This window comes from Zingiber officinale, chromosome 7B (assembly GCF_018446385.1).
Source record: "Zingiber officinale cultivar Zhangliang chromosome 7B, Zo_v1.1, whole genome shotgun sequence".
NCBI lineage: Eukaryota > Viridiplantae > Streptophyta > Magnoliopsida > Zingiberales > Zingiberaceae > Zingiber > Zingiber officinale.
In genome coordinates this window covers 93381085-93404737 of record NC_055999.1, presented here as the reverse complement: position 1 = coordinate 93404737, position 23653 = coordinate 93381085, and the positions used below count along the sequence as shown (strand labels likewise).

General features: G+C 40.6%; 3 protein-coding genes across 6 annotated transcripts; all 3 read left to right on the top strand.

The window, feature by feature from the left end:
* Positions 1-14839: 14839 nt before the first annotated feature.
* LOC122003937 (mini zinc finger protein 2-like) lies at positions 14840-15809 on the top strand. The gene has a single exon (XM_042558901.1). It carries the CDS (start codon positions 15266-15268, stop codon positions 15587-15589), a length of 324 nt encoding a protein of 107 aa, XP_042414835.1. The 5' UTR covers positions 14840-15265; the 3' UTR covers positions 15590-15809.
* A 1700-nt stretch (positions 15810-17509) lies between these two features.
* LOC122006297 (photosystem II D1 precursor processing protein PSB27-H2, chloroplastic-like) lies at positions 17510-20184 on the top strand. Of its 4 annotated transcripts, none has more exons than XM_042561746.1 (4): positions 17510-17667; positions 18848-18966; positions 19087-19469; positions 19819-20184. In XM_042561746.1, the coding sequence occupies exons 2-4, from the start codon at positions 18885-18887 to the stop codon at positions 19954-19956; spliced, it is 603 nt and encodes a 200-aa protein (XP_042417680.1). In that variant the 5' UTR covers positions 17510-17667; positions 18848-18884; the 3' UTR covers positions 19957-20184. The 4 variants fall into 4 exon arrangements, with proteins under 4 accessions (XP_042417680.1, XP_042417681.1, XP_042417682.1 ...); XM_042561747.1 differs by having other exon boundaries at positions 17552-17671; XM_042561748.1 differs by lacking the exon at positions 17510-17667 and adding an exon at positions 17694-18750.
* A 390-nt stretch (positions 20185-20574) lies between these two features.
* On the top strand, positions 20575-22125 carry LOC122006298 (1,2-dihydroxy-3-keto-5-methylthiopentene dioxygenase 2-like). The gene is made up of 7 exons (XM_042561750.1): positions 20575-20713; positions 20774-20891; positions 20976-21067; positions 21348-21462; positions 21572-21696; positions 21790-21863; positions 21952-22125. Exons 1-7 carry the CDS (start codon positions 20690-20692, stop codon positions 21989-21991), a joined length of 588 nt encoding a protein of 195 aa, XP_042417684.1. The 5' UTR covers positions 20575-20689; the 3' UTR covers positions 21992-22125.
* The last annotated feature ends 1528 nt before the right edge of the window (positions 22126-23653 follow it).

The window sequence follows — 23653 nt, the reverse complement described above, 5'->3', positions numbered from 1 at the left end:
GGCTTCTGCTCAACCCGAGAGGGGAGGAGACCGCAGGCGCTATCCTTGTAAAAAACAGGGAAGATCCCGGAAGTAGATCCAGGCGGCAGTGTGCTGACTGTAGTGAGCAGAAGCGTCGGTGATCAGCAGGGAGGAGGCCGCAAGCACTTGCTTAGATCCTTGTGCCGAACCAGGAGAGATCGAGGAAAGAGATTGTCACTGACCTGGGATGCGCCGGAGATCGAGTCCGTAGGCAGTGTGAAAGGCTGCGGCGGGTGGCGGTGATCGGCCAGGGTCAATCTCGTCTATGTTGCGTCGGAGAAGTGACGCCGCGGGTGGGGACAACGTTCCCCCTTTCTCATGTGAGGTCGGAGGCGTCTATACGACAAGTGATCGAATTCCCCTTTCTGGCATGAGGCTGCACTGGGGTGCCGGTCGGACAGCCGCAGCACGGTGGAGGAGCGGTTTCCGATCGGAATCGAAACGCATGCCAAGGAAAGGAGGGGCATAAAAGAAAATGAGCGATTGCTAAAACATCACATCGAGCGCCGCCGAGGTAGCAGCAGCAACCCTTTAAGGAGGCGGCGGAGGAAGAGGAGGAGGAAGGGGTGGCGATGGGCGTGCCAAGGTAGTGGCGCTGCCTCCTAGGGTCAGGCGGAGGGTGAGGGCGCTGGTGGTGGCCGCCGTTGGGAAGGTTGTTGGGCGTCTTCATCGCCGGGGAAATCCACCACCGCACTTCCCGATTCTTGAGAGGGGTCGTGCGGCAGTGAAGAGAAGAAAGAGCTGCCGGTCGGTGGTGAGGAAGAAGAGACGGCCGGCGGTGGGAGGTCGCGTGCCCTAGCCGCGCGAGAGGAGATGTCGCGAACAGAAAGGAATCACTAGTACTGTTAGGACCAAAAGTAGCTAGAGGGGGGGTGAATAGCTCGTCGCGTGCCCGTTGTTCAGCGTTGCTTGTTTCTTCGAAGATGTGCAGCGGAAAATACAGAAACAAATCACACAACGCTAACACGGTTGGTTTACTTGGTATCCACCTCACAAGAGGTGACTAGTCCAAGGATCCACACCAACACACACACCCTCCACTAAATAAAACTCTCTTTTATGGTAACTACCAAGGGCGGAGAAGCCCTACAAGACTCAATACAAGAAGAAGAAAGGGTAGTAAAGAAATACAAGCTTACAAGCTTACAATGAGTGCACAAACCCTAACCCTAGTTTCTTCTTCTTGCTTTGATCCGCCTCTTGACTTGGAAGAGCCTCCAAGAACCTTCAAGAACTGGAGATCTCAAGCTTGAGAAGAGCTATGGAGGAGCTGGTGAAGATCTGAGATGAATCGGTGAAGAAGTGCCGAAGACAACGCTCGCCTGCGGCTCAAATACGACTCAACGGTCGGATCCCGATCGATTCGATTTTTCCCAATCGATCGGGGAGGCTTTGGATCGATCCAGAGCGCCTCTGTGCTCTGGAAAAGCGCCTGGATCGATCCACAGATCGATCCAGCGCTTATCGCGCGAAGCAGCAGCGTCCCAATCGATCCACTGATCGATTGAGACCTCTGGATCGATCCACTGATCGATCCAGAAGCTTTCTGTCCGCTGGTAAAGATCTGGATCGATCCACTGATCGATCCAGCACTTGGTTTTTGCCCAAAACCAAGTCCCAAACCTCCCAAACCAACATCCGGTTAACCTTAACCTGTTGGTACGTCATGCCTAGCATCTAGTCACTCCCTTGACCTGCTAGGACTCCCTCACCAAGTGTCCGGTCAATCCCTTTGACCCACTTGGACTTTTCTTTCATGCCAAGTATCCGGTCACTCTCTTGACCTACTTGGACTTTTACCTAGCTTCACTCACTAGGGTTTTCAATCTGCCTAGCTTCACTCACTAGGACTTTCACCTGGCTTCACTCACCAGGATTTCCAATCTGCCTAGTTTCACTCACTAGGACTTTCACCTGGCTTCACTCACCAGGATTTCCATACTGTCTAGCTTCACTCACTAGGACTTTCACCTGGCTTCACTCACCAGGGTTTCCTTCCAGTCAGGTATACCTACTTGACTCTTCTTCATTCACACTGATCAGTCCCTGATCAGAATCTCCCCATACGAACAAACTATGACCAAGACTCAAGCTTGGTCAAACCAGTCAACCTTGACCTAAGGGATATTACACCAACAATCTCCCCCTTTTTGATGTTTGACAATACCTTTAAGTTTGGACCATTCTGAGTTAAGCTACTCCCATAGCCTTAACTCCATTCATGCCAAAGTATGAATGTTGGTTCCCTTCATTCTCCCCCTATGACCTCCCCCATAGGTAATGAAGGCCTAACTTAAACCACACATTCTCCCCCTATTGGCACACATCAACCCATCTCTGAGCACACATAAACTCGTGCCTCAATTTTGGACACACTTCAACAAATGCTCCATTGTTGTTGGACATAAAACTCTCCCCCTGAAGAGTTGCTCATCGTTGTTCACAACGTCACTCGTTGTGACCAACACGATAATGAAGGTCCCATACCCTTCATTTATCCTTAACCCTACATTCTTCCTCAATGTAGGTAAATGCTCATCCTTGAGCATTATTCACTTAACGGAAGGTTAACCACCTTCCAAGGTTTATGAAAAATAATTTTCATGCCTTTAAAGAGTCCCTCCCCCTAAAGACATGGTGGTAACTTCTGTCATTGCACCAACAATGACTTGGAATCCCTAAAACTTTAGGAAACTCTATTGTAGAAGTTTTGAGGTTCAAATATTCAAAATCTGAAACAAACCTCAACCTAAACTTCAACTTAGCCTTCCTTAACCAATCCATCCTTGTTTTCACATGAAAACACCCTTTTTGTGTATACAAATGTATTTTTAGGGGGTTTGGAATGGTTACCTGGACTAAAATAGGTTTCAAGATGCTGAAATCAGGCTTACCCAGCCAAAATCAGCAACTTGGATCGATTGGAGTTGGGTTCCAATCGATTGAACCTGTCTGAATCGATCCACTGATCGATTCAGACTTCCTGGATCGATCGGCTGATCGATCCAGCAAGCTTCTGCTCGCGGGAGACTTGCCTTCTGAATCGATCCACGGATCGATTCAGGCACTCCAATCGATCCATGGATCGATCGGAGCTCTGATAGTTGCTGAATTTAAAATCAGCCAACTTCAGAAATCCCTAGAAAATTCTACAAAAATCCAAAAATCATGAAATTTCGTCTAAGCATTATTTAGGGCATATACTATCAAGGAAAAATAGTTTTCTATGAAAATACTTCATATTTTCAAAGATTGACACAAACTTGAAACCTTGCAAAAACTTTAGTATTTTCTTCAAGTTTGTGTCTAACTATTCAATGGTGAGTACTATCAAAAGATAGCCTTCACCAAGGTTTTCCAACATCTTTTTAAAAACCTTTTAACACTAATATCCCATCATGTTCCTTGGGCTGAATGCACATGACTTGTACATTAGCTTTCCCAATGATGGGAAAACACATAACTATGTGTTTTGATGAACTTAAAATTCAAAAGAATGCATTAAATTGACATATTGAGTTTTGTTCATCATCCTAACATCTCACTTGTATCTAATGTGCACTAAAACACATACAAGTCATCTTATAGGTCTTGTGAGATGTGAGATTATGGTTTCGCCCTAATGTAGGGATCATGCATATCTATCTAGGCATTTTAGAGCTATTAGACATCCACCTAGGATGTCACTTGTTAATAAGTGTTATTAAATGCCATTTGTCCTTAATTACAAGGACTTAAATTTAATGCATGATAATGTTATGGCATACATCAAAAGGAACTAATTTTTCAAAAGAAAATATCCTATAACTACATGATGTATGAATGTCATGACATGATATTTTTGGATTTTTCATAATAACACATGAATGCACAAATAAAACATGATGTCATGACATATAATGGGCAACCAAACATGGCAAGATTTAGCATAATTAAAAATATACCTAGATTATCTATCTAAGTATCCTTAGCTAATCCTTAAGCATAAACCCTAGATTGCCCAATTTCCTTAAGAAAATGCCAAAACCCAACTTGACATTTCTTTAATCTCTTGAATTAATTATGCCAATTTAAAATTTAAAACATTTCTCAAATATTGGCATATTTCATTTTCCCATAAGAGTAATCACATAAATCAAGGCTCGGATTGCCTTAAATTTTCAAGAGAATACCAAAAACCCAACTTGGTATTTCTCAAGGTTTTCCCAATTTGTGCCATTTTAAGATAAAATCAATTTTTCCACCAATAGACACGTTTTACTCTTTCAAGGAGTAAACTTTAATTTCATTCCATTTTCAAAGGTTAACAAAAACCTTGAAAATGCTCCTTGAGTGTCAATTTCCTCAAAGTTGGGTTAACTACCCTTCTAATCGGAGTTGACACTCTCTAACCCATATATGAGGTAGAGAAGATGCTCCTAGGAACCCAAAACCTATTGGTGCTCCTTGGATGCTCTAGGTACTCACTAGGGATAACTTCCCTAGATACCTTCCTAGTGATCTTGTTTGGCTTCTTAGAAGCCTTGGTCACTCTTTCTAGGTCAACTCTAGGGATAGCCTCCCTTGTGACCTTGTTAGTGACTTTCTTAGACTTCTTAGAAGTCTTAGTCACTTTGGTTGCAAAGATACTTCTAGGGATATCTTCCCTTGTCTCCTTGACTTGACCTCTAAACTTAGGGTTTGTTCCATAACTATATGGAACCCTATGGTGAGAGGGCACATCCTTCTTAGCCTTTGGTTTGTATCCCAAACCTCTATGGCCATTGGATGACTTTTGTGCTCCTAGACCTAGGCTATGCTCGTTTTTCCCTTTTAGGATATTTTCCATTCGTTTTAGGGTCTTTTCCATTTTATCAAGTCTTGACCTCAAGACTTGATTTTCTATCATTAAATCCTTAGGTTTTGGTCCATGAGCATTTTTGTTCTTGGGCATGTATCTATTATCCTTAGTGTTCCCGCCCAAGTGTCTATCTACCTTCCTAACCTTAGGTTGGGTAGTTTTGGCATGTAGGGCCACATGTTTTTCCTTAAAGCCCTCATGCTTTCTATTCTTATGGTAAATTTCATTAAAATGATAAAAATTAGAACTATCATGCTTTTTACCATAATGTAAAGGGGTAGACTCAATAAAAGTTACCTTCCTCTTTACCTTAGAGGCTCCCACTTGACTTGAGCTTCCTCCTTGAGCCTTGACCATCTTCTTCCCCTTAGGGCATTAACTCCGGTAATGCCCCTTTTGATTGCAAGAGAAGCACACAATGTACTCCTTGCTCTTCTTTGTTCCGGGGATAGTCTCCTTTGGCTTCTCCTTGCCCTTTGGTGCCACTTGGCCCTTCTTCTTGGCCAATTTAGGGCACTTGCTTTTGTAGTGCCTATGTTCCCTACATTCAAAGCATATAATATGATTTTTATTATTAATTGAAATATTTATACCTTTGCTTGTAGGGGTGGCATCTTTTCCTTTGGATCCGGAGGTGGAAGCTTCCTCTTGATCGGACCTTGATTCCCCTTCATTTGATTTTTCTTGACTTGTGGAGGTAGAATCTTCTTCCTCCTCTTCGTCTCTTGACCCGGATGTGGAGGATTCTCCTTCTTCTTGATCCGGGGTCAATGAAGATTGCTCCCCCTCAATCCTAGAGGTGGAGGCTTCTCCTTCTTCTTCATCCTCTTGTACATGAAACAAGGAATATACTACTTCCTTGCTCTTTTGATTGCATTCCTTTGAGGATGAAGCTTCCTCTTGGACTTCTTCTTCGGAAGTTGAGCATCTCTCAACTTCGGAGTCCTCCTCTTGATCTTGATCCATTGAGTCGCCCTCTTTGGATTCCTCTTGGCTCGGTACAGTGGAGGGGATCTCATGGATTAATGCCAACTTGCTCCAAAGCTCCTTGGCATCCTTGAATTCTCCAACTTGAGCCAAAATATTGCTTGGCAATAAGTTGACCAAAAGCTTGGTCACTTTATCGTTTGCCTTGCTCCTTTGAACTTGCTCTTGACTCCATTTGCTTTTCTTGAGAGGCTTGCCCTTGGAGTTTGTTGGAGCTTCAAATCCTTCCATGAGAGCAAACCATTGCTCTATCTCCATCATCAAGAAATTTTCGATTCTTGATCTCCAAGAATCGAAGCTTGTGGATGTGTATGGTGGAGCCACCCTTGTGTCAAATCCAAGTCCATCTTGGAATTGCATCTTGAAGTTGAGCCTTTTGATTTCTTTGATTTTGATGAATTTGCTCCAACTTCTTCACCCTCTAGCTTTCCTTGTTATGCTTGACCCTTCCGGCGATGATTCCGGTGAAGAGCAACCTTGCTCTGATACCACTTGTTAGGACCAAAAGTAGCTAGAGGGGGGTGAATAGCTCGTCGCGTGCCCGTTGTTCGGCGTTGCTTGTTTCTTCGAAGATGTGCAGCGGAAAATACAGAAACAAATCACACAACGCTAACACGGTTGGTTTACTTGGTATCCACCTCACAAGAGGTGACTAGTCCAAGGATCCACACCAACACACACACCCTCCACTAAATAAAACTCTCCTTTATGGTAACTACCAAGGGCGGAGAAGCCCTACAAGACTCAATACAAGAAGAAGAAAGGGTAGTAAAGAAATACAAGCTTACAATGAGTGCACAAACCCTAACCCTAGTTTCTTCTTCTTGCTTTGATCCGCCTCTTGACTTGGAAGAGCCTCCAAGAACCTTCAAGAACTAGCGATCTCGAGCTTGAGAAGAGCTGTGGAGGAGCTGGTGAAGATCTGAGATGAATCGGTGAAGAAGTGCCGAAGACAACGCTCGCCTGCGGCTCAAATACGACTCAACGGTCGGATCCCGATCGATTCAATTTTTCCCAATCGATCGGGGAGGCTTTGGATCGATCCACGGATCGATCCAGAGTGCCTCTGTGCTATGGAAAAGCGCCTGGATTGATTCACGGATCGATCCAGCGCTTATCGCGCGAAGCAGCAGCATCCCAATCGATCCACTGATCGATTGAGACCTCTGGATCGATCCACTGATCGATCCAGAAGCTTTCTGTCCGCTGGTAAAGATCTGGATCGATCCACTGATCGATCCAGCACTTGGTTTTTGCCCAAAACCAAGTCCCAAACCTCCCAAACCAACATCCGGTTAACCTTAACCTGTTGGTACGTCATGCCTAGCATCTAGTCACTCCCTTGACCTGCTAGGACTCCCTCACCAAGTGTCCGGTCAATCCCTTTGACCCACTTGGACTTTTCTTTCATGCCAAGTATCCGGTCACTCTCTTGACCTACTTGGACTTTTACCTAGCTTCACTCACTAGGGTTTTCAATCTGCCTAGCTTCACTCACTAGGACTTTCACCTGGCTTCACTCACCAGGATTTCCAATCTGCCTAGTTTCACTCACTAGGACTTTCACCTGGCTTCACTCACCAGGATTTCCATACTGTCTAGCTTCACTCACTAGGACTTTCACCTGGCTTCACTCACCAGGGTTTCCTTCCAGTCAGGTATACCTACTTGACTCTTCTTCATTCACACTGATCAGTCCCTGATCAGAATCTCCCCATACGAACAACTGCACCTGCATTGTCCATGTGTCTACATATATTGTCAAACATCGAAACTATGACCAAGACTCAAGCTTGGTCAAACCAGTCAATCTTGACCTAAGGGATATTGCACCAACAAGTACTGTGTCGTCGCATGGGTAAAAGGAAACGAAGTTTTCTCCTCCTTTAATCTGGGTCGTCCATATTGTGATGAAGATGGATGAAGATCCAGCCGTCAGATCTTGAGATAAGCGGTCTAGATCACTTAAGATTGAGATGATAACTTGACAGTAGACAACGCTTTTTAAAAATCGTTGTCGTAGACACTAAAAAAAAGACTAATAGACAACGCTTTTTACGAAGCGTTGTCTTTGACCCGTAAAAATCACTAATAGACAACGCTTTTTAAAAAAGCGTTGTCTATTAATAAGAAAATAATGAAATAGACAATGCTTTTCACTAAAAGCGTTGTTTTAAAAAAATAGACAACGCTTTTTATAAAAAGCGTTGTCGTTTAAGTGTTGTAGAATCCTAATTTTCTTGTAGTGTCTCTTGTTGCCGTGAGCCACCCAAAGGAAAAAGATCTTCCTTTTGCTTCTTTTTTTCTTCCTCTTCTTGATCCTTCTCGTTCGCCTGTGGCTAGTACCTTTCGAAGGCAAAGCTTGTTCTCTTGGAGTTGTCTTGAAGAACTCGATGTGGATATAAATAGAGGTGATGTTCAATAATGTCGCAAAAAGGTTGATGCCCTTCTTGTTACAGGTTATCGTAAGGTATACCTAGAATAATTATTATTCGATTTAATTTTACTTTATGACCTTGTCTACGCGATTGAATCTTGTATGCATGTGGTATGTATGATATAATAAATTAGTTTATTTATTTACCGTTAAATCTTTCGCTGTGCATGTTTACGAAATGTATTTTTAGCACACACCGCATCGGGAATATCTCAACAGTTGGGAAGTTCTAGTGAGTGAAGCTAGGCAGTGAGGAAGTTATGGTGAGTGAAGCTAGGCAGTAGAAATTCAAGTGGGACAAAGTTGACTAGACATCTGGTGATGGAAGTCCAAGTGTGTCATGGATAACCAGACACTTAGCATGAGACGGTAAGTCCAACTAGGTTAAGGATGACCAGACACTTGGCACGAGGAGAAAAGTCCAAGTGGGTCAAAGGGTTAATCGAAGACTTGGTGACAAAGTCCTAACAGGTTAAGGTTGACTAGATGCTAGGCAATAAGGAGTCCCAACAAATCAAGGTTGACCGGATGTTGGGCATGAGAACCATAGACTTGAGCTAAGCAAGTTAGGGTTGGTCAATCAATCAGGTCATCGATTGAACCAGAGCCCAATCGATCGATTGGGAGAGTGTTGTGAACAAAGGTAGCCCAATTAATCAACTAATTGATTGGCAGCCATTCTCGCAAGCATAGAAAGGTTCCGAATCGATCAGCTGATCGATTGATTGATTGGGCTGGGTTTTCTCGCGAGATCATGAGGTAGCCGGAATCGATTGATCAATCGATTCCGGATCTTCTACAAGAGCACAGAGGCACTTTGAATTGATCGATTGAGATATGACCATTACACAAGTTGCGAGTTTTGGACGGTTGTGATTACTCGATCTGACGTTGCAATCGATTGAGAACATACCCAATCGATTAGGAGCCCTAAAAGTACAGATATAAAGGTGACGACGAGTTCAAATTCGATATCTCTTCTCCATAACTCTTCACCGATTTTTATCCACCATTATCATCGATTCTTGAAGCTTCTTGGAGACAAGTGTTGTTGTACTTCCAATGTTCAAGAGGTGATTACAAGCTATAAGAGATCAAACAAGAAGATGTTTTATTGTATTTTATATGCATTTACTTCTTGTTTTGAGTTATATTCTTATGTGAGCTTGTACGAGGTTTCTCCACCTCCGGATTGTCCCGAGAATGAGTTATTTTCATAGTGAAAAGTGTGTGGATTCTTGGATTAGTCACCTTATATTGAGGTGGATACCAAGTAAATTCTTTGTGTTAGCATTGAGAAGTTCGCTTTGAGTATTTTCGCTGTAAAATATCATCATCGACTAAGTGAGTGAGCTATTCACCCCCCTCTAGTTTCAGAGTATCTCAACAATTATAAGTGTGTTTGCTCACACCCCTGAGTCCCAGGCTCTCGAGCCGCTCGACTGCGTTATAAGCGAGCTTGTTTCCGTGCCCATATTCTAAATTCTCAAGCCGTTCGGCTGAGTTCTAAGCGAACTTACTTTCGCACCAAAGTCTTAGACTCTCGAGTCGCTTGATCGAGTTATAAGTGAGCTTGCTGATCTCACGCCCAAGTCCTAGATTCTCGAGTAGTCTGGCCGAGTTATAAGCGAGCTTGCTCTCCTGCCTATATTCCAAACTCTCGTGCCATTTGATTGAGTCATAAGCGAGCTTACTCTCGTGCCCAAGCCCTAAACTCTTGTGTCAATCGACCAAGTTATAAGTGCATGAGCTTTCTCTTGCACTCATATTCCAGTCTCTCATGTCATTCAGGCAAGTCATAAGTGTACTTGCTCACACGCCTAAGTCCCAGACTCTCGAGCTACTCGATTAGTTATAAGCGAGTTTGTTCTCATGCCTAAGTCCCAGACTCTTGAGATGCTTGGCTGAGTTATAAGCGAGCTTGCTTTCGTACCTATATTCCAGACTTTCTTGTCGTTCGACCAAATTATAAGCAAGCTTGTTTTCGTGCCCAAATCTCAGACGTTCGTGCCGATCAACTGGGTTATAAGCGAATTTACTTTTGCACATAAATTTTAGACTCTCGAGCTGCTCGGATAATAATAAAGATAAAGATATTAAAATAAATACGGGGACATATAAAAACTGAGACTCTCGAGCTGCTCGGATAATAATAAAGATAAAGATATTAAAATAAATACGGGGACATACAAAAACTGATAATATAAAAAAAATAAAAAAAAAAAAAATAGTGTTTATTGAAGAGAAGCTCTAAGGGAATATTAAGATAGATGGAATTGATATATAAGATTCAAAATAAGAACATTAAAAAATTAAAAATATATTTCAAGAAATGTGTTTAAGATGTCATATAGTTAAGGGATTAATAAATCTGTGAGATTAAAGAAAACTTAATTAATAATATTAAAAAATTATTTAAATATTAGAAAATGATATAATAGGACATCATCGAATCCGATGTTTGTCGTGTAATCAGTCTGGGTAAAGATTGTATTATTATTATTATTATTATTATATTTTGATTCTGTCCGATAGTCGAGGTGACGGAAGTTGGGATGTGACATTTCGGTTGATCATGTATTGACTCCTCGAGATCCTGCAACCACAGCTGTGTCAGTGCCGAATCAAGGAAGAGGTCCCGGCGATGACCCTCCGACGCTCAAGTCAATCACCGGCGATGTGTGGAAGCAAAGCAAAGTAGCGAATAGTAGCGGCAACAGTAGATTATCGCATGCATCCGCTGAAGCTTGAACTCCCCTTTATATATGGCTCCTGTAGCGCGCGTGCATGCTTTCAAGGTATGCACGCTTCTTGAAGTTTTCCCTGAAAAGATGTATCAGTAAAATGTCCCTGACACAATACCTTAATGAGCCGAGCATATTTCTGAAATGATAGTAGAAGTTTCTATTGTACGATCCTCTGTCTGAACCAGTCGCCGATCATGCCGCCTGTCAGCAGCACATGCTCTCAAAAAGATAATATCCAGCTAGCAATGTCTTTTACTGGGCCGAGCGAATAGCCGCTCGGCTCGGATGAGTGTGTTATCTGGTCGAGCGGGGAGGCCGCTCGACCGGCGCTTCCGTTGTCTTGAGAAAATCGCTCGGTCGCCCTTCTATTTCTGCATAGCTCGGTCGTAAATCCGTTGTGTTCTTGTAGCTCTATATAAGGCCGAGCGGGGAAGTCGTTCGGCGTGCTCTTACAAATACCTAGCAGTCTTTTTGAGCGTCGGAAGCTCGGAACCTCGCCGATCTGTTATGATTTCGGATCGGGCCTTCCTTATCCCGATCGGACGAGCGTGCTACCCGATCGACTAGTGGTCTAAGGACGTTTGACCGTCATGACTGCCCCCACTATGGCATTGATCTCCACCATGACAACGTGATGAGACCTCCCCCCTTATCACCGCATCATGTTTATTTCAATATTATTATAATAATTTTAAATAAATATTCTCCTTATCTTTCCCAATCTCCTTTCACAGAAACAACACTTTATAACTTTCATAAAAAAAAAAAAATATTTAAGATACCACTATGCACTCCTAAATTAACTTCCAAGTACTCCAACAATATTGAAAACTCACTATACCCCTCAAACTTCAACTCTCATTCATACTAATGCTCTGCCTTTGGCCTTGGCAGCAAAATAAATTAACGGATGAATTGTACAGGATATCAGCAGCTACAAGTACCATGATTTTGTGGGGAAAAACTCCTCCCAATCTTAGCACTTGGCGGTCGGCTACCTCCTGGATGGGTTATGAGGGACGCCTGGGTACAACTAAGATTTTGTGATCTGAAATCTGAATACTGATCATGGGAGAATTTTTACATCTTGCTTTATCAACTTTCCTTGTGCATTGATTATTGGTGCAGTTCTGGACATGGTGAATGATGACATATCTGTATAGGCCAAACCAAGATAAGGCCTGGATGAATTATTTTAAGCTTCTTTGCATGCAATGTAATGGCTCTATGATGTGAAGTCAATGCCTAATCATGCTTGATCAACGAAATAAAAAAATTGATGGTGAGTTATCAGAACGTTATCCAAAGTACTATCAGGGGGACTGAAAGTGGTGCTTTCATGGCTGTTGGTGCTATCCAAAATATCAAGCCTGAATGGTTATTCTAATACAATGATAGATTTAAAATGTGATAGTTTAGGAAATCATTTCCGTTTTATTAAACATAATATTACTTGTCGATTAGAAAGCCGAACAGCAAGCAAGATAAGACGGACGAATGACAAGCTTGGACTACTCAAACATGGACTAGTTAGGGAGGATGAGGACAAACCGTGGTGGTTAAATGCGATTAGGTAGGTTGAATAATTTGACGGATGGATTATATTATTGTAGATTTGGATGTTGATGGGTCAATATATTAAGGTGAATGAATGTACTCAGAAAGTTAGAATGCCCACCAAAGTATTATGATCAAAGCTTTGTCTCAAGGGGGGAATTAAGAGGATTGTTGCCATTGGAAGGAAAGGAGAGACAGAGACTAGTTATAGTTAAGGCTACTAAATAACTTAATCCCTTACATAACTATAGATGTGAGACTATAATTTTTTCAGGAACCTCAGAAACTCTTCTTCTCCTCTTGTCTCCTTTCTTCTCCCTTCTCCCTGGCTGTTTTGTAAACTCTTTTTGCAGTAGTCATTGCTTATTTTGAAAATTTCCAACATGAACAGAAGGACAACAGACCTAAAAGTAGTGAACAGGTGGAGCAGATGAGTCAGGCGAAATGAACAACCGAGCAAATTAAGCAGCTGGACAAACGAACCAAATAGGCATTGGGTGGACTAGCTAGGAAGATGAATAGAATGGGCCACGCTGATCTTTGTCATGCTGCTGCTATATTAGCTGGCTGGTGCCACACCGTGCCATGCATCAGCTACCTATTCTTTACTTGCAGCTGCTCAATTATGCATTGCCTGATTGCCATCTACATCAACATAAAGTCGGATCCTAGATTTCCCACTAAATCTAGAAGCATTATTAACCCGCAACCCAATTCATAAAATGTAAACACAACCAAAAGAATCTATAGGGATGGAAAGAAAGAATTTATGTTCTAAAATTGTAAGAAGCTCTTTCTCCTTTACTCTTCTGAGGCATGTAATTGAGTTACTATATATTGTTTTTTTACTCGGTTGATGGATACAACAAAGCCTTCAAACTTTCTTCAATTTTGTTTCTTTTCCTTGGACTAATTAAAAGGGTAAATAAGTAGCTAGCGAGGACAAATTAATTCAAGTAGACACATTGAGCACGGAAGCAAACTAAAACGCTCACTTCCTTGTCAGTTTCCTCCCTCCGATCCATCCTCTACTTTTCTGTCATTATCCATCAACTCCCTGCAATTTACAGAGCAATGGAGGAGATCTCTTGCACCGGAAAAATGCATGGTTGGATCAGTCTTTGCAGCTGCTTTCCATCGTACGCAGGCCTCTTAACTCCCCACAGCTAGCTCTTACCAATCACCCATCTCATCATCACACATATATATATTTTTATATTTATATAAATACGTACCTTTTTTTTAGATATTAATAATAATAATAAATTTTGATGAGGTGAGTTATGTTGTTATGTCAATCTCTATAATTCGAAGAAGAAAAATGAGGGGAAAAGACCATTAAAAGTGTGTTTGGCGGATTGTATCCTCTGCTCGAGTTGAAGAGGAGTTAATGGTAGAAAAGTATAAAGGAAGTTATTGCATACCTAATCACTCTATTGAATGCAGCCTATTTATGGAGGAAGATTAGGTTTGAGCTTCGAGGAGCAGATCAATTTGGCAATTGGTTTTGTATTGAAATCTACGCTATTCTTCAATATGTTTTGATATATAATATCCTAGTCAATTAACACGAGCGTGGATATATGCATGGTACAACTTTAATTTTATACAAAACCATATATCTGTAGAAGAAGTGTCCCTTAAGAATCCATTGAGATAATTAAGACCATTAGACATGGTTGTGAGCCTCAAATTTGTGTGTAATTGTATTCTTTAATGAGTGTCGTATGCGCCAGGGATGAAGAACAAGGCATTTAACTTGAATGTGCGCAGTGGTGTACAATTTGCTTCTTCAATGCGTGCAATGGTCTGCAGTGTGTTTTTTCAATTCGATCTTCATTTCGATGTTTATAACTAGGTGACGAATGTATAATGATGATCTGCTCCGTGAATGCTTGTTTCATTTGCACATTATGCATGACCCCATCGTTTCAATCAACAGAGCAATAATAATAATACTAATAATCTCTTTTCCCATTCAATCACCGGTCTAATTTTGATAATAATTATTCTGGAATACTTTTACTTTGAGCAGAATGATCTGATCGAGTGAGAAGGCCGTGGAACATGTGGATGAGCAAGATGATATATGGAGGAGACAGAGACAAAGATGATAAAGAGAAAGGCAGCTGTGCGTGGGGGGGCCTTGCCGATTATATTGATAGGTATCACCAATCACGGTTGCTTTGCTTTTAGCTGCATGCATGCCCTAGCTAGGCCTCAGTGAATAAGCTAAGCTAAGTTGACACATTTTGCTGGGTTGGGAGATAGATTTGAACCACCAGCAGCAGCACCAGCAGCAGCAGCAGCTCCAGCCTCCTGCAGCAAACTAACTCCAAGTGGGGGCGGAGCAAAAGATGTCTCTCCCTATCGTCTTAGGGAGGGGCTGGTCCAGGTTGAGGTGGAATTGGTTGGACCATCAATTCGGCCGAATTAACCACTACGACATCAATGCGGGTCATGTGCACCTTACCACAACCGGTCCAGGCATTAGGCCGGCGAGGAAAGACACTGCCAACGCAGACGCTTATATATAATTCCCAAGGTAGGTGACCATCGAACTCCCTTCCCTGCCACTGCTACAAATCCTTCGAGAACGGGAGGAGGCTAGGAGTATGAGGTGAGAGAGAGAGAGAGAGAGAGAGAGAGAGAGAGAGCGACAAGGATTAATTGGAGATGATGAAGAGGCATCTGGTGGTGCTGAGGAGGTACGAGCCGGCGGGGAGGGTCCATGGCGGCGGCGGGAGGAAGCAGGGGGGGAAGGTCAGGTACGCGGAGTGCAGGAAGAATCACGCGGCCGCCACCGGCGGCTACGCCGTCGACGGCTGCGGCGAGTTCATTGCTAGCGTGGGCGAGGGAGCGGAAGCCGAGCTCCGCTGCGCCGCCTGCGGGTGCCACAGGAGTTTCCACCGGAGGGAGGTGGTTCGCGTCGAGGCGGCGGACGCGGCGGAGGAGGAGGAGGAGGACTGCGATTGCAGGAGCACAACCGCTCTTCATTAGCCCTTAATTAATTAATTTGCCTAATTTGGATAAGTGATTATTATTATTATTATTATTATTATTATTATTATTATTATTAGGTTTGGGATGGTGATTTTGATAATATTCTTGTGTAATTGAAAGTTTGAATTATGGATTTGGTTGCAAAATATATATCTATAAAATATTTTATAAGGATGTAATTTGATGAAAAAATATTCTGAGAAATTTCGATTTCAAATACTGCATGCTTTGTCTCTTTTTTCCTACAAATTGTGTTTTGAGTTTTAGATTTGTCAAAAATTTCTGCATGATGTTGTTCTTTTACTTTGCCATTGCTAATTTTGATGGAGTTTTATTGATTTTAAGATTCTTTTTGGGACATTTGGACAAAAAAACAAAAGAGTACAGTAGGGTGGAATAGAATTTAGTGGAGCGTGAACGTTGAGAAAGTGATCCTAATAGTAAGATTTTAACTTTCCTTCTTCCTTCTTATTTATTATATTCAAATTTATATTCATCCTATATCATATTCTATCCATCATCTTATTATTATTTATCATATTTTTTTTAAAAAAAATAAATTACTTTAATGGACTTATATATTCTTCCACGTCTCATGCTTCTTCGATTGTATGAGTATTTTTTATGAAAAAGAAGATGAAATATGTGTTAATGATTAAATAAAGAGATAAACTAAATTTCTTTTTCAAGACAAAAAGTATGTTAAATTTTTTTTCATTTTAAATAAAAAATAAAAAATATATATATATTAAGTATCGGATAGGATATGAGTAAGATTTTACTATATCCAACTTTATATTCATATCTACGAATATCAATATCTGATTATTATAATCAAATTTAAAACTTTTCTTCATATTTTCCTTCCATCGAGTCGAGTCGGATGTCAGATTTTCTGTCAGATTTTGGAGGAATTGTCATTCCTGTCGGAAGAGTAGACTCTGTTTACTCTAACAGATTGGAAAGGGCTTCCACGGAAAGCACAAAAAGAACAAATGGGAAAAAAAAAATTAATGTATATAATAATTCCGCCCCGCATGTACACCTAATTAAATTAAAAAAAAAGGAAAACATCTTTAAAAAGAAAGTCTGGTTTGTCACTCTTCCATCTTCATTGTCAACCTCATAATCGATTGATTTGAGTGTTCATCCTTTCAACTAGGATGTGTTTTTGTGGGTACTTTCCTAATTTATTTTTAGTGTTGATGAAAAATTTTTACAGCACTAAATTTGTCATTTAAGATTAATTAGGCCAGAGACTTGAATACCTAATACCAATTAAAAAAAATACTCACGCTATGACACGACGCCTAATCTTGAATCGACTCGTCACATCTTTTCTTCATCAACTTTGTCTTGCTTAGACATTGCCTGCCCGATGCCAGGTAAACAAAGACATTGACTTTGAAAATTTTATTTTCCTTAGTTTTGTACCATATTCGTCTCTCCGCTAGTGAGGTAAATGCTAAACACAAAGGAATGGAAGAAAATTGGAATAAATCTAATACGTGATTAAATTTAAATTAAATAGTTTTTAAGGCCCTGAAAAGAATATTAACTTTCCAAATAGCAGTAGATATTAATATTATTAGACTTCGATTTGAATTTGCATTCCAATAGTGTCGCTTAATTATCTGGTTCCACTCGATCCGAGTCATGTCAATTGTCAAGGCACTGTCAAGCCAGCTATATAATTTACATATTGTTATTTAAACAAAATTATTAAGGAAATATAATTTCAAGGGCTTTTATTCTATATTACAGAATATAACAGGGGAAAATAATTTATTATATTATTTCTAATGAATAATATAGTTTTGTTATTTTAAAAAATATATATTTAAAGTTTGATGTAATAAAGAGTTTTGCAATTATCGGATTTCGCATCGTACCTTGTCGGATTTTAGGCGGATTCTGCTGGACATCCTCCACCCGCCAACGCCCCGCATTTCCGTGGTTTCGGTGGTCGGACCGGTACGAAGGAAGGATAAGGTTCCAAGGAGTGACCGTGTGGACCGCGAAGCGGAGGAAGAAGACTCAAGCTCCGGACTTGAAATCGAAATCGCTGGCAAACAGTAGGTTCTCACGATCTCCTGATTCCTCTACTGCTTTACTCCTCTCCAGCACAGTCAATCGATCCCTGCAAATTTGTAGCCCTAGTTCTGGTCAACTTATTGGCTTCGTTTGATTGCTAAGTTTTTGTCGCGGTGAAGTCAGGAAATTTAGAGATTTAACTTATCAGTCTGGTCGATGATTGAAATGCAACAGCGGTCATAACTCTACATCTGATGCATGTTTAGGGATCCAAGTCTGGTGTTTTACAAATTTCTCCTCCTCATGGACCTTACTCTTGAATGAAAGATGTGAAAAGTTCCTCTTTTTATGATTCTAATGTGTTGGTGGCTCAGCTTAAACTAAATATGTAGTTGAATGTGAAGATGTTATCACTAGCTCCGTATGTACTGCCTTATGTGTATATTCAGAATGCAAGTCATAGAAAAAATGGGTGCATCTAAAACATGTTTTTAGAAGCATGAGATGAGAGAATCATAACCTTGTGCACATATATATAAATGTACTCTGCCAAATTTTATTGTAGCTGGATGAGTACAAGCAATTTGAGTTTAATCAAGGCTGAGTTTTGATATGTTCAGTTCGTCTGAAGCGACCCTTGTTCAGTCAAGTTACCTTATCAGGCTATTGAGTTTGGTTCAGGTGGGATGCACTTTGGCTTAGATGGGATTTGGTTTGTCCCTGATGGACAATGTTGGAGGTGAGCAAGGATAGCGTGCTAAGGGGAGACTTATAGAACATGGATCCTTTTGGTCTCTCGCGCTCTTTTGGAAGCTACTAACACTCGATAGATGCTGAAGTGGTGCTCTTCAAGTCCTCTGCAAACGCTATCAAAAATCCATGACGGTACTATAGTGCCGCCGTATCTGTAGTTATGGTTATGAGTTCCAGCCTATGCCCTTAACCCATGTATTTCCTGATTTGGTCCATCTACCACCTATTTTACTGTGGTTGGATTACTGTGTGGACAAGTTTGATCTATACACATATCGACCATCCAAAGTAGTTGGTTAATAGGGTTGCTTATCTCCTATCACACTGCCTATTAAGCATTATAACTTTTTTTTCCACTAAGGAGATGTTAGGTACGTGACTAATGATGTTTCTTGTTATTATCATTGTTAGCCTTACTCATCCCGGTTGTATATTATTAACTTTCTCATGTTTTCTTGTAACATGTAGGACATAGGAGAGACAGCTATTGATTATACTGCAAAACATGTTGGTTGCCTTTTCTTCTATCCATGTTTGCTATATCTGCTCCTCGGAACCAATTGGAAGGAAGCATTTTTGTATCCAATGTAAGTGATATCACGAAATCTTAATACTTAGGCTTCTACAAACAATTACTCTGTGTCATTTGACTTTATAATCACACAAAAGAGCAGCCCAACCTTGATCGAAGAACACTTTTGTCTCAGCTTCTCAGGAAACTTTGCTTACCAGGAGGATTACTGCGATCTCCAGTGGGACCACATTGGTTTCTGGCCTAATATACAACACCCTTGCATTACCTATACGGGCAGAAGATGATAACAATCAAAATGATCCAAAGGACGAGGGAGACAATGGGGCTTTTGGCACTATCAAGTCGATATTTGACCCCGACGAAAAAACAAAGACTGGAAAGTTATTGCCAAAGGCTTACTTGAAGGATGCAAGGGAAGTCGTGAAGACCCTTCGGGAGTCGCTGGAGGAGGATGTGAAAGATGCTTCTAAATTCAGAAGGAGCGCAGATGCAGCAAAGGAGTCAATCAGACAATATTTGAGTAACTGGAAGGGACAATCGACAGTCGTAGCTGAGGTATGCCAGCTTCACTCGGCTTTGGAGTTAAGAGTATCATGATATTCACCAAATGCAGAACTTTTACCATCCAATATTTTTTTTCATCTGCTGCTTCCTATTGTCATGTGATCTACTAGATCATTAGATAACAGTTAACGAAATGCCTATCAAATTAAATATAAAGTTATTTCAGCCACTTCATTTTACTAAGAATAACAATCATAACTCTAGAAGTTATTTTGAAAGAGGTAAATCTTAACATAAAATGAGACTTTACTAGAATTTATTAAGTTGCTCATTTTTTTTTATTGTTGTCGATGTCTTATTGTTTATAGTACCTTTGTTTACATCCAATTTCATTTCTCAGGAATCATATGCAGCAATTGAGAAGGCGATAAGAACACTAGCTAACTTCTATTCAAAGGAAGGTCCCTTCGCAACAATGACAGATGAGGTGAAAGCCACTATTTTGGGCGATCTAAAGACCGCGGAGGACTTTCTCTAGTATCCTGGGTCAAGTTGAGCTAGTGGGTTTGCATCTGGTTGGCTCTGCGAGCTCTATTCATTATTGAATTTGTTAGTTATGTTCTCTTGCTCCCTCAATGTGCTGTTGTAGGTGAGTAATGAATTATTTCATCCTAAACAATTGAAGTATTTATAAAATGATGATGTATGGCAAAGTAATCACATTTGTGATCTTAGTGCCAAACATTTACATTTTGATATCAAACAATTCACTTTCGAGACAAATTTGCATACGATGACCTTATTTCCTCATTCTGAAAATTGAAGACATTGACATTTCAACGGTGCCAAATTGATTTGAGAGTTATCTCCCAAGCTGATTCTAAAATAAAATAGAATAAATTATTTTTCTGATTTTTGAAATGCATAAGAATTTGGAAGGATAAGATTTGACGACGTTTATTCAAATATATTTTCTCCAACTTCTTCAACAATGGCGTTCACACGAGACAGCCTTGTTCGAGGACGGAAAGACAAAAGACGCCCTTGTGTTCACACGGTAACTAAAAGACATACTATTTATTTTAATTTTCAAATTATTTAATTATTACAAACGAGGAGTTTTAAAATGAAAGAGCCCTTTCTTTTAATGACTTGCCAATTATAAATAAATTGTTTAATGAAGGAAAAAAACAATTTTGTGAGCCTATTTAAACCATGCCTTTGTTCCATGAAATGGATACAGCTAAAGGGCTTCCATTAAGAAGAGATCAATGGAGACTGCGCTCTACTCTCAAGTAAGTAATTAAGCTAGCCATCAACTTCTCTTTCTCCTTCTTGAGTTATCTAATTAATAGGGTGTCGAGGAGGAGATTGTGGAAGCTTGGCACATCAAAGACAGTGAGGAGGAAGAAGATCACAGATTACCTAAACACTGTGAGCCCAAGGAATTTGTTTCCTTGCACAAACTTGAAGGTCGTCTTCTTCTTCTTCTTAAAACACAAACTTATGGGTTTGATGAAGCTTCTAATTGTTCTTGTATGTATGTATATTTTGCAGATCTTGGAATTCGGACTTGGAGAGTGGGCAGTGATTATGAAAATGAAGAACAGGTGAAACAAATTCGTGAATCCCGAGGCTACTCTCACAGTGTTAGTATATATATATACTCTCGAGATCAGATTTTTTACTTAGGTTTTTACTTGGTGGAAGGAAGGCAGATTTAACCAAAGAGTAATGATATGCTCAAGAAAAAAAACTCAAGGAAAATTTCAAGAATAGACACATAAAGTCATGATTCACTATTTCACTTTTTGTGGACCCCATCATTTTATATATCTATCCTTGAGGTTTTTCTTGAATTTTTTTCCTTGTACATATCATTTTTCTTAACCAAACATATAAACAGTGTTGAGTTTTATCATGGTGCAGTGCACTTTAGATTTGCATCCAGAGAGGCTGCCAAACTTTGAGCAAATACTGAAGAGGATCTTTGTGGAGCACCTGCACCTCGACGATGAGATCTCTTATTGCATCCAAGGCAGTGGTAATTTCTTAATCAAACAGGCAGCTAATTAAATATTGACTAATTAAGTACCACAATTAAAGCCAAACACATAATTAACTAAATCTCGGTAATTGTTGGCAAATTAAAGGTTATCATGATGTGAGGGATGAAAATGATCGATGGATCAGAATAGCAGTGAAGGAAGGGGTCATGATCTTGCTGCCTGCTGGGATTTATCATCGTTTAGCTCTCGACCTCAATAACTACCTCAAGGTTTTCGTGGAGTTCGTATTTATCTCAACTATTTAAGCATCGGAAACTGCTGTTTTGATCTAATTAATTACTTGACGGATAACTCATCATCAGATTCTAATCTTCAACGCCGGTCCAGCAGTCGACATCACCACCTATGAACGTCCCGGTGATGACCTTCTGGCGAGGTGTGCATTTATTTTGTCGGCACGGCCAGTAGATTGCTTGTTCTGAATTGAACTGGGAATTGATAGTTTGAACATGCATATCATACAGGAAGCTGTACTTGGAGACGCTCCACAAGAAGGGTTGTTGATGGAGATTCGTATCATTCAGTATCTGTAATAACCTTCAATTTGATCTCGACTCTGTTTCACTGTGCTTTATGTTGAACTTAAATGTTTGTTTTCTTAAAGACAAACACTTGCAAAGATGTCTATCGATTGATCCTTTGTGCTTGTCGTCGGAAGGACGATTACGAGAGCACAGCTCTTCAAACTTTCAGAAACCAAATTCCACAAAATGCTGGAATGTTCTCTCTTCTGAAAAACAAAGTTTTTCCCCTCCCCTACTCTATTCTTGGACGACACACATATAAGGGGAAATAATAGACAGTTTTAAAAACTTGCAGTTTTTCCAACTACTTCCACTAACATCTCTCATTCGTTCAGATCACGCCACAAAGACCAAATAAAAATTTTCAATTCATACTTAAGGAAAAATGATTTGTGCTATAGCAAGTGTATTGAGCAACCACTCATCCAGGTCAAGTCATAAAGACTAAATAAAAATATTCAATTCATACTTAAGGAAAAATGATTCATACGATAACAAACGTACTAAGCAATCACTTATCCAGTTTAAGCTACAAAGACCAAATAAGAATATTCGATTCATACTTAAGGAAAAATGATTCAAACGATAATAAGCATACTGAGCAATTAGAGATAAGAAAGTTGTCACACTTTAAATAACCGCTCATCAAAATAAATTGGAGACGTCAATATTTTGCATTTACCCTATATTAAATAATTTAAATCAATATGAGTGATCCTGTTTGAAAGCTGAGGAGATAGCGCGCTGGGTAGGTGGCAACGCTGTTGACCGGGAGAAGACTTAGAACTGGATAAAAAAAGCTGATGGGCTGGCGCGAAAAAGGGCTCCAAGCACCTCCTTAAGTTCGGTTGGGTGTTGAGTCGACCAACTATATACTGAGAATACACTAGCAGTGGAGGACTGCATCCCATATGCTCGACCGATGCATTAAGGTTGGTTAGATTTGCTCTGTGTATCTTGTTGATGAGTGGAACCATAGTCTTTGAAATTTGACCGACCGTAGGGCCAACTGACCATATGCTGAGAGTTGTGCTCTAGGAATGGGAAGCTAGGTCCCTTGCATCTAGCCGAATATAGGTCTACTCAGGTTAATGGCAGAGCGACCATCTATTAAATCTGATCGGTTAATGGCTGACCGGATATATACTAGGTATCTTAGCACGAGTGAATCATTAGGTCCCTCGAGTCCGACCGACCCTTTGTCTAGTCACCCTTGTATCGAAGGCCTTAGCAAGGGATGAGGGGCGAAGTCTTGGTGAGAGTGACACGCTGGCTGCCACGCCCCTTTGACTTTAACCGTCACCTCTCCTTGACTTTGACTACCACGTCATCCCTGGGTTCGCTTGTAATATCCTATAGCACTAGCATTCCCTTCAAGTCTAGTTGAAGGAGGCTTGTAGTCAACTGACTAGTCCCAAATCTAATTTTCATCTAATCGGCCAATTTATCGGTTTGACCGGATAGGCGTTCTTTTGCTCACCCGTTACCAACCATCTGTTAGAGTTATAAATTATCTTTCTTGAAAAAACACATGTCAGATGCTCGGTATGCTAAGTAGTGCGCCAATGATACGTGGGAAGATGTTTTCAGCATAATGATTCGACTGTCTCATCCATCATAAATGTCCATTTATGGACAAGCG

Excerpts from the sequence above, each read along its gene's own strand:
- LOC122006298 (XM_042561750.1), top strand. The coding sequence starts at position 20,690 with ATGGAGACTGCGCTCTACTCTCAA. Across the intron at positions 20,892-20,975 it reads TTCCTTGCACAAACTTGAAG|ATCTTGGAATTCGGACTTGG; the intron begins GTCGTCTTCTTC and ends TATATTTTGCAG. Across the intron at positions 21,864-21,951 it reads GGTGATGACCTTCTGGCGAG|GAAGCTGTACTTGGAGACGC; the intron begins GTGTGCATTTAT and ends CATATCATACAG.
- LOC122006297 (XM_042561746.1), top strand. The coding sequence starts at position 18,885 with ATGTTGGTTGCCTTTTCTTCTATCCATGTTTGCTATATCTGCTCCTCG. Across the intron at positions 18,967-19,086 it reads GAAGCATTTTTGTATCCAAT|CTTCTCAGGAAACTTTGCTT; the intron begins GTAAGTGATATC and ends CTTTTGTCTCAG. Across the intron at positions 19,470-19,818 it reads AATCGACAGTCGTAGCTGAG|GAATCATATGCAGCAATTGA; the intron begins GTATGCCAGCTT and ends TTCATTTCTCAG.
- LOC122003937 (XM_042558901.1), top strand. The coding sequence starts at position 15,266 with ATGATGAAGAGGCATCTGGTGGTGCTGAGGAGGTACGAGCCGGCGGGG.